A 20,421-nucleotide genomic window follows, 5' to 3' on the forward strand; every position below is an offset into this window, starting at 1 on the left:
CATGGATGCAGTCACTGTGGTGACAAAGGGTAAATCGCAGTTCTACAGTTAACCAACAGAAGGAGCTACGCTTGCCTATTAGCTGACTTGTCCATCCCACACTAGTCAGCAAATACTTACCAGCTCTTTAAGGTGGGTCACAGCCAGGTTAACAGCTTCCTTCGATGGAGGCTGCATTGCCTTTTCCAAGAATTGGGCAATTCGACCAAGATTTAAAATCTATGGCAACATTAAAAGCCATTGGTTAATAAAAAATGTCCCACACAACGATTGAAGATTCCTCAGTCAACCTGCATTTTCTTTTTGAATAAACTTTGATTATAAGAGAAAATTCTGGTTGAATTACTACTTACACCTTTAAATGCTCTAATTACATAAAATTGGAATATCATTTAATCTGTAAAACTTTTACTTAAACAGTTCAAATACAAACAGTAGATATTTCACTTAAAAACCAAAACAGGAAAAGGCAGTCTCATAACCTCCAGGAGTCAAATTTATTTAAATTTACAGCTATGTAAAATGTGAATGAATGAGCGAGCTAAGTATACTGTATTCTGCAACCATCAACATCAAAGTCAAATGATACATGTTTTGAAGGAGCAGCAACTGTGTACACATATCTGCAGCCAAAATGGATTGGCATCTCTCTAACTCTATTAAATAAACAGCCCAAAAAGTCAAAAGTTTAATGCTATGCAAAAGAACTTCGAAAAATTGAAGAATTCCAGCTGACTTTATGCTGTATCACCCAATGACTGCAGACTGACATCAGTATAAATGGTGAATTAGAGAAAAACGATCTGACCTGTTCTTTATACATGAAACCTCCTCTTTCTTTATCTTTCCCATCAGTTTGCTTTCATTTCTATATATCGCAATGACAGCACGGTGGCTCAGTGGTTAGCACTGCTGCCTCACAGCACCAGGGACCCGGGTTCAATTTCAGCCTCGGGTGACGTCTGTATGGAAGTTTGCACATTCTCTCAGTGTCTGCGTGGGTTTCCTCTGAGTACTCCAGTTTCCTCCCACAGACCAAAGATGTGCAGGTTAGGTGAACTAGCCATGCTAAATTCCCCATAGTGTTAGAGATGTGTAGCTTTGGTACATTAGTCAGCGGTAAATATAGGGGAATGGGTCTGGGTGGGTTACTCTTCAGAGGGTCAGTGTGGACTTGTTGGGGCCAAAGGGCCTATTCACACATTGTAGGGATTCTATGCACACAAAAGGAGAATCAGCCAATTCACAGACTCAATATATTATTGATTCGTGGAACCCCTTCGGCATTGTTAGTACTAAGTCACGTTAGGGTGCATTCTCTTTTTTTTAAATTGGAGCTCGGAGACTCTGCTCTTCATAAACTTCAACTCTGGCAAACCTTCCAGCCATCACAGCTCTTCACTCAGAATGCCTGCCGTGAATTACTCCACCTGACTGAACCTTTCCTGCTCTTTAAAAACAGTGCCTTCTTTCATCTCCGGTAGCTTGTACATAGTACCTCAAACTCAATTTTCAAACACTCTCAAGTGAAGCAACAGAAGACTTTTCACCACGAGAAGGGAATATGTACACATTGAAAACAGTGTGAGTTGGGTCACTGAATATATTCAAGGTCGAGTCAGACAGATTTCTAAACAACAAAAAAGTTGAGGTTTACTAGCAGGGCAGGATCTAAATTTCCAATGACTGGATTCATCCAACACCATAACCATCAGGCTATGAAAGCGGAGAATCAGTACCTCAGTAGATCACCAAACCTGTTGGAGACAGTACAATAACTGAAACATGACTAAGATATTTCTTCACCCTTACCACCACACAAATATTTAACATTCTGAGCAACCAAAAGTGGGAAACAGTGCACAGTTAATAAGGGAAAGCATACAATAGAAAATTTTACTCCAATCCCTCAATCCAGAAGATCAGAATCAGTGACGAACACACTGAATTAAGGTTTGCTTGCTTCTTCACATCAACATTACAAACTGTGCTAGGAAGACAGGATCATGAATCATTAAGTCAAAAGGACTTAGGAGGTTTCTAGAGGTCTTCGCTTTTATTCTATGCTCCTATTCAGGAAAATAATGATAATGTCACAATATTCACACATTAATTGACCTGTCTGGCTGACAATTGACAAGATACTTTAAATTTATCAACCAGATACTTTAACCAGACAAGATACTTTAAATTTTTTAACCTTGATCTGCAAGCAAAGCTCTTCAAGTGGAGTCCTCATGATTTCTGGAAGCTGATAATCATCTAGAAGGCTCTCCCGCAAACCATTGTACAAGTGGTAACAGGAACCTGGCTGCACCCTAAAAATAGACAATCAAGAGCTTAGCGTATATCAACAAGGTAGATAGACAAGCTGCAGTCTCTCCATCTGCAGATTAATTCATTAAAACTGCAATCTTAGAGTTATTGCCCCTTCTAGACAGTGGAACACAATCCATTCTGTATATCAGCCTCAAGAAACAGGCAGAAAACTATACTCGATGAATCCCAGCTCACTGATTGCAATGTGCAGTGTAAGCAAACTTCGCACCACTGTTTTACAACCTTAGCTGTTGCTTATTCAACAGGCTTCACCGACAGGCATTTTTGCTTTCAGAATTTGCAAGTACTTCACATTAAGAAGCTGCATAATTAAACTTCGCACTCTAAGGAACTGTGATGCATGAAAGAATAAGGATTGAAAAAGATGAGCATTTCTTTGAAACAGCATATTATGATTCAAAATGATATCAGTTCCTTCATCCTTTCATACATCAAATCCTTGCTTTTCATAGGGAATAAAGCATGGACTTTCCACAGATAACAAAACATGGATACCACTCCAATGTAACTATCCAAAGGACTTTATGATCAGTTCAGACAAGTCAATTGGAAAATTCTAGATTAAGTCTGAGACTGATCTTGCATGTACATGGATCTGCAGATAACAATCAGTGGACAAGTGGGATTACAGTAACATCCACAAGAGAAAATTTGCAGAGCAAAGGTAGAATAAATGAAATGATTCAGATAATGCTTTGAAGTGGCCGTGATAGTGACAATGGGCCAGATGACCTCTTCCTGCTACCATTGAATGATATTCGCAACTGGTGAGGGGAAGATAGCACTTATAAGACAACTGTAATATTGAAGCCTAGAACTGCAGTGCTGAAACAAAATATGGATGTGACACCAGGCCTCTTCCTTGCTTGACCCTACCAATGAGTTGGAAAAGAACAGGATCATCTCAGGATCATGATCATCACACCATGATTATTTCAACAGATTCACCTGTATTATTAGTTTGGATAACTGCTTAGATAAAGGGGCAGTCAAATTACAACCACCTCATTCGGAAACCGAAGAGCAGGAGTCAAAAATTTTGGAGAAAAAGAGCCTTAATTTAAAAAAGTGTTGGAATGAACAGATATGGATTTTAGGAATTCTTGGACACCAAATTATTCGATTGAATTGTTCTTGTAGCTCCTGACCTATGCAATATCTGGAGACAGTAGAAAGTGAGAGAATGGAAAAAGTGGAAAGTAGTGAAATTATTTACACAGTATAACATTTTTCACTCTCACTACTCAAAGAATAAGCATTATCTAGAGTTATCAATGGAATTTTAATTGGATTTAGGACAGGTAACATACATAATGGAGCATGCTGACTTCAAACACTTTGTCAGAGTCCAAGTTATTCAATCAGAAATCTAAGGTCCCCTTCCAACCAGCTCCAAAAGCCATAACCTTGTATGCCTCACCCGGTCTAAACACTATGATCTCGAAGTCCTTGTATGTTATGATCTGCGTATTGCACACAAAATAAAACTTTTCAGTGTTCTTAGCTTTATGTGACAACAATAAATCAAATCAAAATCATTCTCAATACGCCTGCTCAATCTTTGGCCAATCGAGAAGGGAATTTGAAGATCAGGTTTTCAAACTAGAGGTTATGATCATGGCATACTGGGCAGTAGTGATACCAACATTCCTCTTTGCATTTGAAACTGAAAATAGGTAAACACATTGGAAAGTTACCATCAGTGGCCTCTTCATAAGATTCCTCAATCTGGTGTCAAGCACAGCTGCCTAGAAGCAGCATCCACACCTAAGTCAACTTCCCCAGCATCATGACTCTGGGTTCCCCAAAAACCTGTTCTACTTAGAACTCATCCACAGCAGCAAACTCCCAGGAGTGGAGAGGAAACACCTTAGGAATGTCTCCAGCATCTCAGAAGAAGTGTAACATAACAGTAACACCAACCAGCGCAGCCAGGAAGGCATCAAGCACACCAACAACTTCACACAGATGCAAAATCAGCGAAGTAGGGAAATTACACAAATTTTATAAGATCTGGTCTGTCAAATCCTTCTAGTGCCTCCAGCCTACTTGTAGAGGATTTTGCAGATAACACTAAAATAAACAACTGCACACACTGGAGATAGAAATCAAAGACAGTGCTGGAGAAACGCAGCATGTCTGGTATCATCTGCAGAGACACAACGGTTAACGTTTCAAGGCCAGTGACTATCAGATGAATCAGACTGGATTCAAAAATGCTAACACTAGTTTCTCCTCAGATGCAGCCAGACCTGCAGAGTTTCTCCAGCAATTTCTGTTTCTGTCTTTCAATCACATATTTATCAGCCATTTCAGAACTCAATAAACTGATTGGAAGCAAGTTATCCTTGATCCCAAGGGACTACCAAGACTGAAGGTCAAAGTTGGGTTTCACGTGGACATGACTCCTGTCTTATATAGAATAATGTTGGGTATTAAGACAGGACTTGACTTAAGTTTTTACCTAGTGCCCCATCAGGTCAGGCCTCAGGCCCAGATTTAGACATTTCTGCACTGAAACAGCATGCCAATATGAAGCGTGATGCATTGCTCCAACGGCACAGTTGCAATGTGAATGCACTATTACTCAAATTTAGATATCCTGTGCAGCTTACACTCTGCAAGTAGCTCATTTTAACTTATTTTTGGAAATAAAGTTTTGTTCACTCAACTGTTGAGAAAGTTTCTTACACATAGGACTAATCAAAATCTAGGATGTTTGGAGGCAGCTTACTGTGCTACAAGAGGAGAAAACAAAATTTAAGATAGTCAAATGCCAATGATTCATAATTTTAAAATAGCCTTCAAATTAGAACAGGAAGCAACAGTAATGTGCAGTATAAGTAACTAATTCAATAATTTGAATCACAGGTAACTTTCAATCGAAGCATAACTATGTTAAATGCTAATGCACTGAAACATAATATGAAACACAGCTACACATCATTGACCTTTATCTTGCAATTAATTAGAACAGCAAGATTCAGCTTCCTTGCACGACCAGCACTAAAGGAAGGATTTTGACCATCTAATTACATCATCTGGGTTTATCCTGTTAACCTCTGTCATAACTAGGCTCTGATACACAGCTGCATGACAGAAGCAGACTACTTTGCCATTATTTTTCAGTGGATGAAGACTTCAAATTATTTATATTCACTACATTTGTACATTTCAGCTAGTTATTGCATCAGTACAACCCGGTTTCCAGCACCAGTGCATATGGAGGTAAGGATTGTTACACATCCTTTTTAAAACAAGTCTAAGGATATAAAGAAAGCACAGACAAGTGGGATGAAAACAAATCAGCTCCAATTGAAGAGTTTGCATTAACATTAGCAAAATGGGCTGAAACACTTTAATGCTAGACACAATTGCATAAGGTTTTAAGTGTGCTGTGAAAGCTTAGCAGAATAACCCACGCTGACAACAATTTTACCAAAACGAGCAAATGACATCTGTGATATTCCTTTCAAGTCCAGTCAACGGCAGTGACCTTTAACTCTGCAAATATCCACAGACTGCAGTGCGCACTGTAGATAACTTGTTTATGTGACATTTCATCTAACACACATTGACAAACTTACGCTACCTGCCAGCTCGACCTTTCCGCTGCTTGGCATTAGCTTTGCTGACCCATTCCGCTGCCATTGTGCTGATATTGTTTTGAGTGTCGAAGTGAGTTTCTTTTATCTTTCCTCCATCTATCACATGGACCACATCATCTATAGTGATGCTGAAAGATTAAAAAAATTCCACTATCTTTAAAATATCCTTGTTTCAGTAACAAAACCGTAGCTACATACTTCAAAATCATCAACAATAAATTCAAACTTGAATATACATATCACGTTATACATCAGTGCGTAGCAGAAATGTTGGGGGGAATACACAAGTAGCCTTTTGAAAACAGGTTTCCATTTTGCAGCTTTTCATGTCTCTTATAGGACTATCAGTGCTTTACAGATGCTTTCAATAGCAGCATTAAAAAGTCAGAAAACAGAAAAGAAATGGGATGACCCAAGTACAGGGGAACCCTGATTATCTGAACATGATGGGCGGGTACTATTTCGTTCAGATAATCGATTACTTGGTTAATCGATTAAATGCCTTTCCTCTGAGGCTCAGAGTTTTAGAAGTCGGCTTACCGTTCAGGAGACTAGCAGCAGCAGCACAGAGTGAGAGGCACTGTCCTCCGCCCCCAACCCCGTGCAACCCCGCCCCCAACCCCGTGCAACATCTACCCATCCTCCAACACCGCGCCCCAACCCCGTACACACCCGCCCCCTCTCCGGGGCAGCTGGACTGGACACCAACAAGATTGCTGCAGTTGCCTTTGTGGGATAGGTCTCCAAACAGCGCGCGCGCGCGCACACACACACATTTTTGCTGCGACTTTTTGACAGGTTCCACCTTTGCCCTGTACAGGACAATGTTGGAGAGATTATCTGGGGAAGAGGGGGTTAGGGTACACGCCTCTGTATAACGTCAAGGAAAGTGTGGGGAGAGAGAGCGGGAGGTCAGTCATTTGGAGACAGTGCCTGTTTAATCATTGTAAACAAAAGACGTGATCACTGTTGGAAACACGTCTCTGATGTAATGTTTCCATCAGGACATTGAGATCTCACTTGGATAATCCAATTTTCGGATAATTGGTATTCCGATAATCGAGGTTCCTCTGTAATCTGGTTTTGGTTTAAGAACCAGGTCTGTTTTTGGGACTTTAAAAACTGCAGACTGAAAGGAGAAAGAACTTTAAAACAAAACATTTACCACAATGGCTGCGTAATTTTACAGGAATTTGTTAGCTATTGTGAACTCTCTTTTCATGGCTTTGGATTCCTGCCAAGTGCAGACAATCAGGATCCAAGGAGTTGTTTCCAGGAGTTGATTTAGTTCATTGCTAACTTAGCAAATTTAAGTGGGAAGCAAGATACCGAGACAAGACACACAGAGAAAGGCACAGAAGTGGGTGTAGTTGCTCTCTCCAGCAGCTTAATCATGGAAAACAAAATTGCTTTTCAGACAGTAATTGTTGCAAGCTATGACTTTCAATTAATAAATCAGATATTTTACAAGTGAATTAATTGCTCTATACTTGTTAGAAACTAGTGGAAGCTTTCAGAGAAAGACAACTGTACCCAGGGGCTTGGCCATCCGAAGTATTCAATTGGCCAGCTCCCCATAGATGCTATGTGACTTTTTTTTTCAGGATAGTGTATTTTTTCCAGGTAGGGGAGTCCAAAACTAGAGAGAGCGTAGATTTATGGTGAGGGGAAAAGATTTAAAAAGGACCTGAGGGGCAACCTTTCAAGCAGAGGGTAGTGCATGAATGGAATGAATTGCCAGAGTTAGTGGTAGAGGCGAGTTCATTTACAACATTTAAAAGGCATCTAAGTGGGAACATAAATAGGAAAGGTCTAAAAGGAATATGGGCCAAATGCTGGCAGATGAGGCTAAATCAGTTTAGGATATCTGAATGGCACAGATGAGTTGAACTGAAGGGTTTGTTTCTGTGCTGTATGACTCGAAGACTTCATAGGTCATGAGTGTGATGGAATGCTTCGACAATACAAGGAACTTGACACCATCCAGGACAAAGCAGCCTACTTGATTGGCACTCCAAACTCCATATGCGCCCTTCACCACTAATGCACAGTAGCAGCAGCCTGCACCATTTATAAGATGCACTACGTTAAATAACTAAGGTTCCTTCCAGAAATACTTCCAAAACCCATTATGACCTAAAAGGACAAGGGCAGCAGATGCATGGTGTCAGCATTCCATCTAATGTTCTGTCTGTGCAGGTATTTGTGGTCTGTGTGTGGCAGCAACTTCCGGAACTAGATGTCAATGCCACAATCCATGGGTTGACCCCAATCACTGTGGACGGAACCTCAAATAGGTCGGACATGCACTTGGCCACGCAGCTTGGAGAAAATGTTGCACGGTGTTATGCCTCACAGGGGTAGTGCACTACAAATCAAGCTCCATTACTCCCGGAGTTGAGACAAGGGTTACTGATTCTGAAAAGCAGACAAATTTCTCCAATTCACCTATCTTTTAGACCCACATCGTCTGTACATAAGAATGACTATTTAATACAAATAGATAGATTCTAACTAGAGATAAACAATGATGAGCCTGACATATAACTGTACTAGTTACACTCTAACCCCAAGGTCAATTCTCACTGACCCCAGAGTTCACTGAAATCATTTTTGTTTTGGCTTGTCAGGATGTTGCTACGTGATCTTCCTTCCCCAGATACTTTTGCTTACAGGAGGCAGAAGGCAGCTGTTCAGACTTCTAAAACCCACAGCTTACAACTACTTTTGAGGAAAAAACAAACTGGCTTTCTTCAGGCTTGAGGGGTTTTCTACCGCAGGTGTTTTCACAGATCCAATGACTTCTACCTCAAACACACACATCTACAAGCTGTTCAGTTACCTGGGAGTCAATCAAGTTGTTAGGAGACAGAAGGCCTTTATCATCATCATCAATAACTGGTTACCACTCCACAGGTTAATCTACTATTTGTTGCAAGCCAAAGATGCATTTGTACATACACCTTGGCTTCATCTTGTCTGAAAACTTGATTCCTGAAGAAGGGCTTATTCCCGAAACGTCGATTCTCCTGTTCCTTTGATGCTGCCTGACCTGCTGCGCTTTTCCAGCAACACATTTTTAAGTTCTGCCTATGCTTGAACACACAACACTTATGAGTGCCAGTTAACTTCCTTTTTAAAAGTGCGATCTTTCAACCCTCTCAGCTTTTAAAACTGTTCTTTTCCCTTTTCAATCCACAATTACAAATGCGGAAAAGTAAAAACATACAGTCTTTACACCATGACCTGCAAGATTCTCATTAAGTCACAAACCATTCTGAATTGGAAGTATATGACCATTCCTTCATTGTCACTGGGCCAAATTCCTGGAACTCCCTCTCTAACAGTATCATTAGGCTAAAGACTTACAGTAGTTCACAATGGCAGTTCAAGGACAATTCAATATGGGCAATAAATGCTAGCCTCAGCAGAAAGACTCATCTGATGTATAAATCAAAAAATAGTCTACTATTCCTCCCATTTGGAGAATGAGTAAAAATTGAACACTCTCTCAGTCTTGCCAAGGGGAGTGTTAGCTTAGATTTAACGCTCATGGCTTGGAGAAGAGCTTAACTGCACACAATGTTAAGCACAGGAAGGCGGATTACTATCTAAATGGAGTTGGGTTAGGTAAAGGGGAAGTACAACGAGATCTAGATCGTCCTGTACATCACGACAATGAAAGCAAGCATGCAGGTACAGCAGGCAATGAAGAAAGCTAATGGCATGCTGGCCTTCATTACAAGAGGAATTGAGTATAGGAGCAAAGAGGTCCTTCTGCAGTTGTACAAGGCCCTGGTGAGACTGCACCTGGAGTATTGCGTGCAGTTATGGTCTCCAAATTTGAGGAAGGACATTCTGGCTACTGAGGGAGTGCAGCGTAGGTTCGCGAGGTCAATTCCTGGAGTGGCGGGACTATCATATGTCGAAAGATTGGAGTGACTGGGTTTATAAACACGAGTTTAGTAGGAGGAGGGGAGATCTGATTGAGACATAAGATTATTAAAGGATTGGCCACTCTGGAGGCAAGAAGCATGTTTCTACTGATGGGCGAGTCCAGAACCAGAGGACACAGTTTAAAAATAAGGGGTAGGCCATTTAAAACAGAGTTGAGGAGAAACTTTTTCACCCAGAGTGTGGTGGACATATGGAATGCTCTGCCCCAGAAGGCAGTGGAGGCCAAGTCTCTGGATACTTTCATGAAAGAGATGGACAGAGCTCTTAAAGATAGTGGAATGAAGGGTTACGGGGATAAGGCAGGAACAGGATACTGATTGTGGATGATCAGCCATGATCATAATGAATGGTGGTGCTGGCTCGAAGGGCAGAGTGGCCTACTCCTGCACCTTTTGTCTATTGTTCATTCTTTAGAGGAACTTACGCCAAAATGTTAATCGTTTTTTGTTCTCCTTAAATACTAACAGACCTAATGTGTATGACTGCATTTGGATTTTCAGTTGAGATTCGCACACTTAACTTTTTAATTTCATTTACCATGTATTGGCGTAAAACAATTGTCATAATTAATTTTAAAAGTCAACAGAGTATATCCAGTCTGATTACCAGTTTGTACTTTTATAGAGGGAGAAAAGAAGAGAGTTAAAACTGTAGATGCACAACTCAAGGGGACTGTGCAAATTTGTGCATTCACTGCTGCCTTCTTACTATCTGAATTTGGTTCCTTCTCCACTAAGTTACGTCTGCATTTCAGGGATTCCAATCAGCTTGCAGGAGAATGAAATGGAAGGACAACCTGATAGCGTTAGTTTAAAAGACTGGGGGTTGGTGCATGTGGAGTACAACACCAGTCCAGACTAGCTGAGCTATACCACCTGCTTCTTCCATTGTTCACTCAATGCAATTCAATTTTCAACTCTGCCACTTCAGAATCCGAACACAAGCAAGTTGTCACCAATTGCAGGTTGTCAATTGATTTCCCAAATAAGCTTCTGAGGCTACTAACCAACAGTCAGATAACTTACAAAACTCAATCATCACAAACATATTCATATTCACACATTTAAATCAATGGAAATATTGCCAGTGAAATATTCAAAAGAAAAAGAGCCCCTTCTCTGAATACTGTGGTTTCAGTACCGTATAAAACAACATTAAATTGGCAAACAGCAAATTAATTCAGAGATCTTAATGTGGAAGGTGGTGAGGGAAAAATGAAAGATTTCACACTAATTGATACAGGAGGGCGATATCCCCTGAAGCTTCGGGGTATGATGGAAGTACAGCAGACGGAGTTCTAACCAAAACACAAATGTGCCTACAATTTTCTAATGGTGGCACTTGATTGCAAAACTGGTAAGAGTGGCATTCCTATGTCACAGAACTTTTAATCCTTCTAACTAAAATTCATCTGCCTTGGTTTTAAAATTCTCGATTGAATTCCAGCATCAACAGCCTATTGGGACAGACAGTTATAGATTTACATTATCCTTTGAGCTGCCTGAAACGTCATGCTGACTCTGCTTCTGTCTCCACAGGGACCGTCTGATAGAAAGGTGAGCACCCACCTTGATAATTATACAAGTCTTACATAACTATGTATTCTTTGTAGCTGAAAGACAAGTATTCAAATTTGTCAAAATGACAAGTTAGGTAACCAAGGGATATTAAAATCTTTAGTCTTCAACTTTTTTACACTTTACAAAGAGACAGTCAGACAGATGAATGGCTGATGACATTTATGTACAGATCTCTTGATGCAGTTAGCTAACACGTTGAAATGCCACCCAATAATGTATATTATCAAGGATAGAAATCAGTGGTGCCAAAGTGACAGCTCTCTCGGATGAATTGCTTTATTGACTTCTAAAACTAGAGAACTTTTACTTTTATGCCAGAGGCACAACTTGGAATGCACCATCTAAAAGGGGGTTGAACAGATTCAATAGTAACTCCCGAAGAAACTGAGATATAGCCCTAAAAATAAAAATGTTAGAAGCATTGGAAAGGGAATGGGACAAATCAATGTAATCAAAGAATTGGCAAACAGCTTCCTAATTTGTTGTACCATCCTATGAAGTGAACACATTAATGGTACATTTTATATACAAATTCATGTATACCCACTATACCGAACAGTTGGTCTTGCTCATCACCTTAAAGTCAACAACTTATTGCTTCTGATCAGTTTTTGATTTAAAAATAAACTTTAGTACCACAAAATTAAAGGACATTTTGATCCTATAAAGGTATCCTTTAATACAGCAATTTTAAAAAAATTTGATTAGATTTCCTACAGTATGGAAACAGGCCATTTGGCCCAACAAGTCCACACTGACCCTCCGAAGAGTAACCCATCCAGACCCATTCCCCTACCCTATAGTTACCCCTGATTAATGCACCTAACACTATGGGAAATTGAGCATGGCCAATTCACCTGACCTGAATTATGATACCAAATACAAAAATTTCTCTTTTATGCCTCCCATCATTCATGTAAAGATATGAGATTTTAGCTTTGTATTAAAAAAATGAGAGTTTTAAAAAAAAACTGCCCACACAGAGAAAAGCAATGAGATCTCAGATCTTTAGGTGAGACCAGCAGACAGTAATCAAGATAATGGATGTGAATTTGAAAGAAAAATCTTTTCTAGGGATATGATGAATTTCAACACAATAGTTTGTCTGAGGTGGCTGATAATGGATTGATGCTGAATATTTGTTTAGAAAAGAAAATCACTTAACATTATATTCCAAAGCTTCTGGTACAAAACTGAAAGACAAAATTTCTAAAGGATGATCCTTTTTGAGGGGGAGACAAAACTCAAGGATCACTGGTCCCAATCAAGCTTAGTTAAGAATGCATCAGATATTCTTTGCAAAAAGTGATATTCCATTTGCAACTGCAACCATTTGCCGACTGAACTCCTTCCTTCTAATGGACTGTATGAGCTTTTCCATTAAGTTGAACCAGTTAAATATCTCAAAACAAAGAAAAGAAAATCCAGGATGTGGGAAAAAGACCAGGGAACAAAATGAAAGTAATTCATATTAATCAAAGATCTAGTACTAGTACAACTGCGAGAGCTTAATTCTTCATTAAGTGTATCTGAAGACAACCAAATACTACATAAAGATGCATATCTAGCAACAAAGAAATTTGCACTTCATTTTCTGTACAGCTCCTCTCGAGACATCCTGCAGTGGTGAAAATCATTGTGCAAGGACAATTTTTTTTTCACCTGATGTGTACTATAAAGAGCTCATTGAATTCAACATTCAGCAAATAATTCATGAACACATCATTGCTTCAAGATCATGGCATTAAGACAAATTTATTGAGAAACAGTTTAGAGAATTCCAAGAAATTCCCTAAGCTGTAAACCTCATGTAAGTTCCAAGGCAAAATGAAAACTTGAATACATTTAAAAGGGAATATTTTAGGGAACTCAATAGGGAACAGAGTATTTTTTTGCCCTTCAGTCTGATTACATGGAATTTCAAATGTCATTTGCAGAAACATCTCCCACTGCCACTGCAACAATGCAAGTTCTATTACCTTGTCTCTGCAATGTTGGTAGCAATTACAATCTTGCGAACTCCCGGAGGTGGCTTCTTGAAAACCTGAGAATATAACCATCCTAAATTATACCGAGTCTCCTGTATATTCAACAGTCAAATCATTATCTGTTGACAGCATGCAATTTAATTGTAAAGCAAAGGGATAAGAAACAGGTTTCAGATGTCTCAGTCAGTCATTTCTTGCAATAATGCATGAAACCAAAGAGATATATTATTTGCTGGAAAATGAGAGTTGTTGACAATTTCTGCAAAAATAAATGCAACAATACGTGAGTTTAGTTGGCCGACTATTCTGGTTTGGTGTCCAGCATACGCACATTTTACCAAAGTTAAGCTGTCATACAATTGAAAGCAAAGGCTTTGCATATTTAAATAGATGTTTTTAACACAAAGACGTTAGGCTTTGATATCCACACATCTGCAAGAACTGTTGCTTGTTCTTTACAAAAAGTGATATTCCATTTGCAACTGCAAAAAAAAAACACCATTTCGACTGGGACAACAATCTATCCTGGGACAGGTTAAGCAAAGACATGCCAGAGAATTCCTAGAGGCCTGGCACTCTAACCACAATGCCATAAACAAACACATAGATCTGGATACCATCTATCAACCCCTCAGAAAACAAACAGGAAATGACATCTCCACAAACCCCAGGAACCCCATCCAGGACAAACATATAAATAGAAAGCAGGAGACAACAGCTTCGCTTCACTTGGAGGGCGCCACTGATGATGTTACCTAGCCAGGTAATGAAACATCTGGATATCAAACCTACAGCTCAGCGAGCAAACCTACACCCTAAACTGTTGCTTGTAAAATAAAGGAGTTAGATATATTTCGCAGGAAGCTTCAGAAGACTAATCAGCTGAATCTTAAATAGTTCTGTGATCCTTTTTCATTGTTAACATGGGGAGAGAGTGTTACCTCAAATTTTTCTTGCATCGCAAAAATGCTCTTTTCTTTCTGGTTATTTATTAGAGACGAGTTATTTCTTATGATCACTTCTCTACACAGAGTAACAGGAAGATACTGTTATGATCCCTACTAATGGTAATACTACACAAATCAATAACGTCAGTGTGAAACCTGCCTTGATAGACCATGAGTTTCATTTCTGCTATTTGTTATCATTGTTGTCACTCAACATATTCACAAGAGGCTGCCAATTTATTTTTAACAAAAGAACATAAAAGTTTATGATAAACAAAAGGAAAAAGTATGTACTATGCTGCATTACACAGGAACTATTTGAAATAGTTCTATCTCAAAGCAGAAAGGTAGTTTCAACCTTTTTATCCTCAGAAGTACAGACACACAAACTTCAGAAAAGCGCTACTTCATGTTAAAGCTTTTGTCATATTTCTGCATTCACTCAATGCTATCTTCTTTAATTAAGATCATTTTCTGAAACCCTTAACCGCTGAAACAGCTCATTTATTAATTAACATGGATTCCTTAAATCCTTGACTTTCACAATCTTGTGCTTCTGAAGTTTTCTTTGAAGCACTTCAGGACATCTTGCCCAGCCCAAACTGTTTCAGAGACTGCTTAACTAACACCCTTACTATTCAGGGAACCTTGCTCTCTGACTCAACCAGTTTCTGTCTGGCTTGTTCTGGACAGTCTTAACTTATTATGTTACAGGACTTCAGTTGCTAGTCAACAGCAGTTTACTTTTTGATTTTTTTAAAAATTAGTCAGTGAATATTCATTTCTATATGTTTTAAATATCTTATTTAAATGCATATAATCAAATCTCCAGACACCCCAATTCCATTTATAGAAATAATTTAAAACCAAACTTTTAAACTAATAAATCCCCTTATGGTACACAATATAGAAATATAAATCAAACTTAAAGCTGTACATCAATCTTCTACTTCAGACTTCAACTTCTCAAACAATAATACATTAACTCTCCTCAAAAAGCATAGACATCAACCCATACTAAAGATGGTCTTGAACCAATCTTCAATGTCACTGACAGATTTCTATGCTTCCAATTAAAAACAGTGAAGTGAGGCCTTGTGACACAATGTGTAGCTTCACTGCCTCTGGGCCTGAAGCTCAAGGTTCTAGTTCTGCTCCAGGACTCCATGACCAAAATTACATTCATAATGTGGTCAAATAGACTGACTAACAACCTGCCAATCCTGGCCAATCACATCCATACCATATTCAGAGTAGGAGACATTCCTGGGCAGTTATGTGATGGAAAGAAATCAAAGCTCAAAACATCACTGCCCACAATTTCAGGCAACATTATGGATATAAAAGTGCATGTTGCTACATTCCCTGAAGACCAAATGTTTCATTTGGCTGGACAACTAGTGTGCCAATAGCGTGAGGCTTGATCCCATCTCTGGTTGAGGTAGATTTTGAATCTGCTTCCTCAGTTTACGTGCGGTGGAGGCTGTGTCAACATGGCTCAAACTTACCGTTGAGTAAAGATCTCAAGAATAAGAAGATATTAAAACGCAGTTCAAGCAGCTTATTTCAATATGGTTTGGAACCAGTTTGCACAGGGCGTGAACATTGACATCTAACATAGAGAAAAGAATTATTCAGACAGACAGTAGTTAAAGCTAAGGACCTATATTAATCAGCATATTGTCATACAGTCAGAGTCATATAGCATGGAAACTGACCCATCCGACCAACTAATCTATGCCAAACATAATTCCAAACTAAACAAGTCCCATCTGCCTGATCCTTGTCCATGTTCCTCCAAAACCTTTTCCAATTCATAGACTTATCTAAGTGCATTTTAAACATTGTAATTGTACCCACATCCACCACTTCCTCAGCAAGTTCATTTCATGCTCTGTGCAAAAAATCTGCCATTTTTTAAGAAGGTGTCTCTCGACTCATCTTGATAACGTGCCCCCCCCGCCAGTCTTGAAATCGCCTGTCCTAGGGAAAAGACAACTGCCATTAACCCTATCTATACTTCATTATTTTGTAAATTTTTAAAGGTTGCCTCTCAAACCTCCTACACTCCAGTGAAAAGAAGTCCATCTTTCTTTACAATGTAGACCTTCCATACCCAGCAACATCTTGGTTAATCGCTCCTGAGCAGCTTAATAATATCCTTCCCATAACCAGGTGACCAGAATGGGACACAGCTACAGAGTCACTTACCATGTCCCTCCAAGGATTAACTCCAATTAAGAAACCACTTTTTGTAATGCAAAATATTGTTTAACATTAGATGCCAGATTTGACTGTAAGGAACATGGGTTTCTGCAATACTAACAAACTATAACATTGTGTCACCTATTTCATAAGCAGTTTGCAGAGAAATGGGGTCAATGAGAAGGAATTCTACATTATCCTATGTCAAACAAGCTTTAAGATGCATTACATAATATTTTGCAATAAAAAATGCCACCAAAATGGATTAGGAAGTTACAGCACAGGTTGGGAGTGTTCAGCCCATCTAACGAGTGCCAAGTTTTTGAAAGGACTATTTTGAATTAATTCCCCATAGCAGAGGAGAGAAGGTTGACAAATGGTCAAAATCATAAACTATTTTGATAGTGCAAATAAACAAAAATTTTGTAGTTGAACAGCTCAGTAACTAGACTTAAAAAAACAAAAAATGCTGTAAGTAATCAGTAGGTCCAGTAGCATGTATAGGCAGAGAAACAGAATTCACATCTTAGTCCTGACCATAAATCACAGACATCAAACATCAACTGTTTCTCTCTCCATTGACGCTGCCCGTCATGCTGAATATTTCTAACTTTCTCTGTTTCTATTTTGGATTTTCAGTATCCACAGCTTGGGGGGGTTAAGTGCCAAGCTTCTCCCTGACAGTGAGTTGTGACAATTTGGAAGGTGTTGCTCAAAGGAACAAGTACATTCAACCAACTTTTGAAAGGAAAATGATCACACACGTGAAGGAGTCAAGGTTCACAGGGCCAATGGAAATGACCAGGAAAGTACAACTAAATGGATAATTCTTTTATAAAATCAACACTGCTAGGATGGGCCAGATGGCAGATGGACAAATTATGTTTTTTTCAGATAACCTCGAACTGTGAGCTACATGGAGAGGCTGAATAGGCTGGGGCTGTTTTCCCTGGAGCATAGGGCAAGGGGTGACTTTATAGAGATTTATAAAATCAGGAGGGGCACGGATAGGATAAACAGATAAGGTCTTTTCCCTGGGGTGGTGGAATCCAGAACTAGGGGGCATAGGTTTAGGATGAGAGGGGAAGATTTAAAATAGACCTGAGGGACAACTTTCTCATGCAGAGGATGCTGCGTGTACGGAATGAGCTGCCAGAGAAGTGGAAGTGATGGAGGCTGGTACAATTGCAGCATTTAAAAGGCATTTGGATGGGTATATGAATAGGAAGCGTTTAGAGGAATATGGGTCGGGTGCTGGCAAATCAGGGCTAGATTAATTTAGGATACTTGGTCGGCATGGACAAGTTGGACCGAAGTGTCTGCTTCCGTGCTGAACATTTCTATAACTAGGAAGAAAAGGAACAAAATGGCAGCTTTGATCAGGAAATTAGTCAAAGATGGACAAAACATTCTGCCCAAGATAATTCGGCTATTTGAACCACTTGAAACAATTCTTTAAATGGTGAGGAAATACACATATTGCTTGGTTTAGTAACGTCTAATGTATAGTACCATACCTCTGTCTGATTCACCGAAGGCATGAGAGAGTGGAGAGGAATGATCACGAACCGATCTAGGGGAATAACAGTACAGAATTTAAGTCACCTGGAAGGACAGAACTTAGTGATCATGCTGCTGAAGCTCTCCATCCTATACTTACCAGGACAGAGACAGAATAGCAAATTTCAAAAAGGCAACAATATCCATTGCAGATAGAGTCAGGTTGGTTGAGGCACACTCAGAGAATGTAAAGGGAGTGTTCCCTCAAAACTGTGGTTTGGTTTGATTTGCCTTTTTGAATTCAATTTTGGTTGGTCAATATGTCGTTGGGGATCATAGCAGGGAAGACTGACCGTCAAGCTTTTGTTTAACAGATGAGGCACAAGGCCGAAAAAATTCCTTTCATCTGCAGAGCATCCTAGTTTGTACTATATTGGTGGCGTACAGGCATCAAGTAGTCAAGTAGTGAGTTACTCGCTACGGAATTCCTAGTCTCTGATCTGCTCTTGTAGCCACTGTATTAATATGGTTGATCCAATTCAGTTTCTGGTCATTGGTTACCTGCAGAATGTTAATAACAATGGATTCAGCAATGTTAATGTCGCTGAATGATAACAGGTAGGGGTTAGATTTTCTTGGAGATAAACATTGCGGGATTCTTCTGCGGCAGTAACGTTACTAGCCATTTGTCAACCCAAATCTGGATATTGTCCCGGTCTTCCTGCATTTGGATTTGACTCCACATACTGAAGCAGTCAGTAAATGGTATAGCAGCTTCATCAATGAATAGCCCCACCTCTGACCTCATGGTGGAGAAAAAGCAATCCATGAAGCAGCTGAAGATGGTTGGGCTCGGACACAATCCTGAGAAACTCCTGGAGCTAGGATGACTGATCTCTAAGAGCCACAACCATCTTCTTGTGTGCTAGCTATGATTCCAACCAAGAGTTTTCCCCAATTCCCATTATTCTAATTTGCCAAGGCTCCTTGATACCACATTCACTCAACTGTGGCACTGATGCCAAGGGTCTCATGTTCCCTTTAAAGTTCTGCTCATTTGACCATGTTTGAACCAATGTTATAACAAGATTAAGAGTTCAGTGGTACTGGTAGAAGCCAAACTGAGCATTGGTGAGCAGGTTATTGCTAAGTAAATTCTATACAATAGCACTCAATGACTCTTCCGTCCAAGTACTATGAACATTTAAGGTTTGAGATTCAATGAGTTCCTAACCTTCCTCGCACAGGGAAATTTTAAAACATAACTTAATCCTGAATGGAGGCTACCCTGCGGCGGGTACGAAGCTAGTCGTGTACTACTCATTTTGGGGCATCAGGTTGGGTTTTGGTGCTCAATGTAAAAATTCTTTTCCTGTGGAAATAAATCAGAAACAACATTTCATTTGCAGAAAAAACTTAAGACATAACAATTCTCTAAAGATTAACCCTCATCATAAAATGGTATTGCAATCTTGTTACCTGATTTGAACATGGTTTGTGCAGTCAGAAGGTCATTTAAGCTGCTGATATTGTCCCATCCAGGAAGGAAGACCAAAATGGCACCCTCCTGCAAAATAAGTCACCATCCAGGTAAATATGCTGTTAGGTTTGCTGCAAACAAAAACAGATGTTGTAAAAATGTTGCCTGACAGATTTTTTTTTAAAATAGCCTGTAATATCTTGAAATCTCAGCACTTCTATCATGTCAGATCATGAGCAGGGGAAAATATATCACAGTGAATAAATCGATAAACTAGAGCACCTCACTGGTTTATATTCACACCACAAACTACTGGCTTCCAAACAGCAATAACTCAAACCGTAAAAACAGTGTTAGAATAGCTTTGGTATTTTAGTCTCAGTGTTTACGGAATACAATAAATAAAAAGAAAAACCTAAAGATATTGCAGATCATTTGACCTCAATTTATGTTCAACCTTTATTAATTCATATTGTTGCATATTCCCAGATGACAGCAATGAATGTTTGCGAGGTCCTGTAGAAAATGGATACTCAAGGAGGCAAACTATTTAGAAGAAGTCAACAGAAAGATCAGAAATATTGAAGACAAAAAGATCTTAAAAATGGACCACTGCCAGTGTAATGTTGCCCTTATCTAGTCACCAGGATTCCCATTCCCACTACTTTTGGAAGTTAAGGGGCAGCTTTTACAATGATAGGGAGTAGAATTATTTCACTTGGATCTCAATCTTCCCGTTGGCCATCTCCAATCAAATATATTAATACGATAACACAAAAATCCCTCAGCTGTCTTCGGTCTCGTTTGCTAAACACC

General features: G+C 39.4%; 1 protein-coding gene across 2 annotated transcripts in view; it reads right to left on the reverse strand.

Moving 5' to 3' along the window:
- The window catches only part of dhx36 (DEAH (Asp-Glu-Ala-His) box polypeptide 36), an 89,243-nt gene that overhangs the window by 23,742 nt on the left and 45,080 nt on the right, over positions 1-20,421 (reverse strand). The window contains exons 12-17 of one of the 2 annotated variants that reach the window (XM_072572088.1): positions 19,605-19,692; positions 18,143-18,198; positions 13,465-13,529; positions 5,933-6,076; positions 2,201-2,318; positions 121-219 (exon numbers count right to left, since the gene is read on the reverse strand). In XM_072572088.1, the coding sequence (XP_072428189.1) occupies positions 121-219; positions 2,201-2,318; positions 5,933-6,076; positions 13,465-13,529; positions 18,143-18,198; positions 19,605-19,692 (570 nt within the window). The remainder of the gene's footprint in view (positions 1-120; positions 220-2,200; positions 2,319-5,932; positions 6,077-13,464; positions 13,530-18,142; positions 18,199-19,604; positions 19,693-20,421) is intronic. The other variant, XM_072572089.1, reaches the window with a different exon arrangement.

Source organism: Chiloscyllium punctatum, chromosome 6 (genome assembly GCF_047496795.1).
Source record: "Chiloscyllium punctatum isolate Juve2018m chromosome 6, sChiPun1.3, whole genome shotgun sequence".
NCBI lineage: Eukaryota > Metazoa > Chordata > Chondrichthyes > Orectolobiformes > Hemiscylliidae > Chiloscyllium > Chiloscyllium punctatum.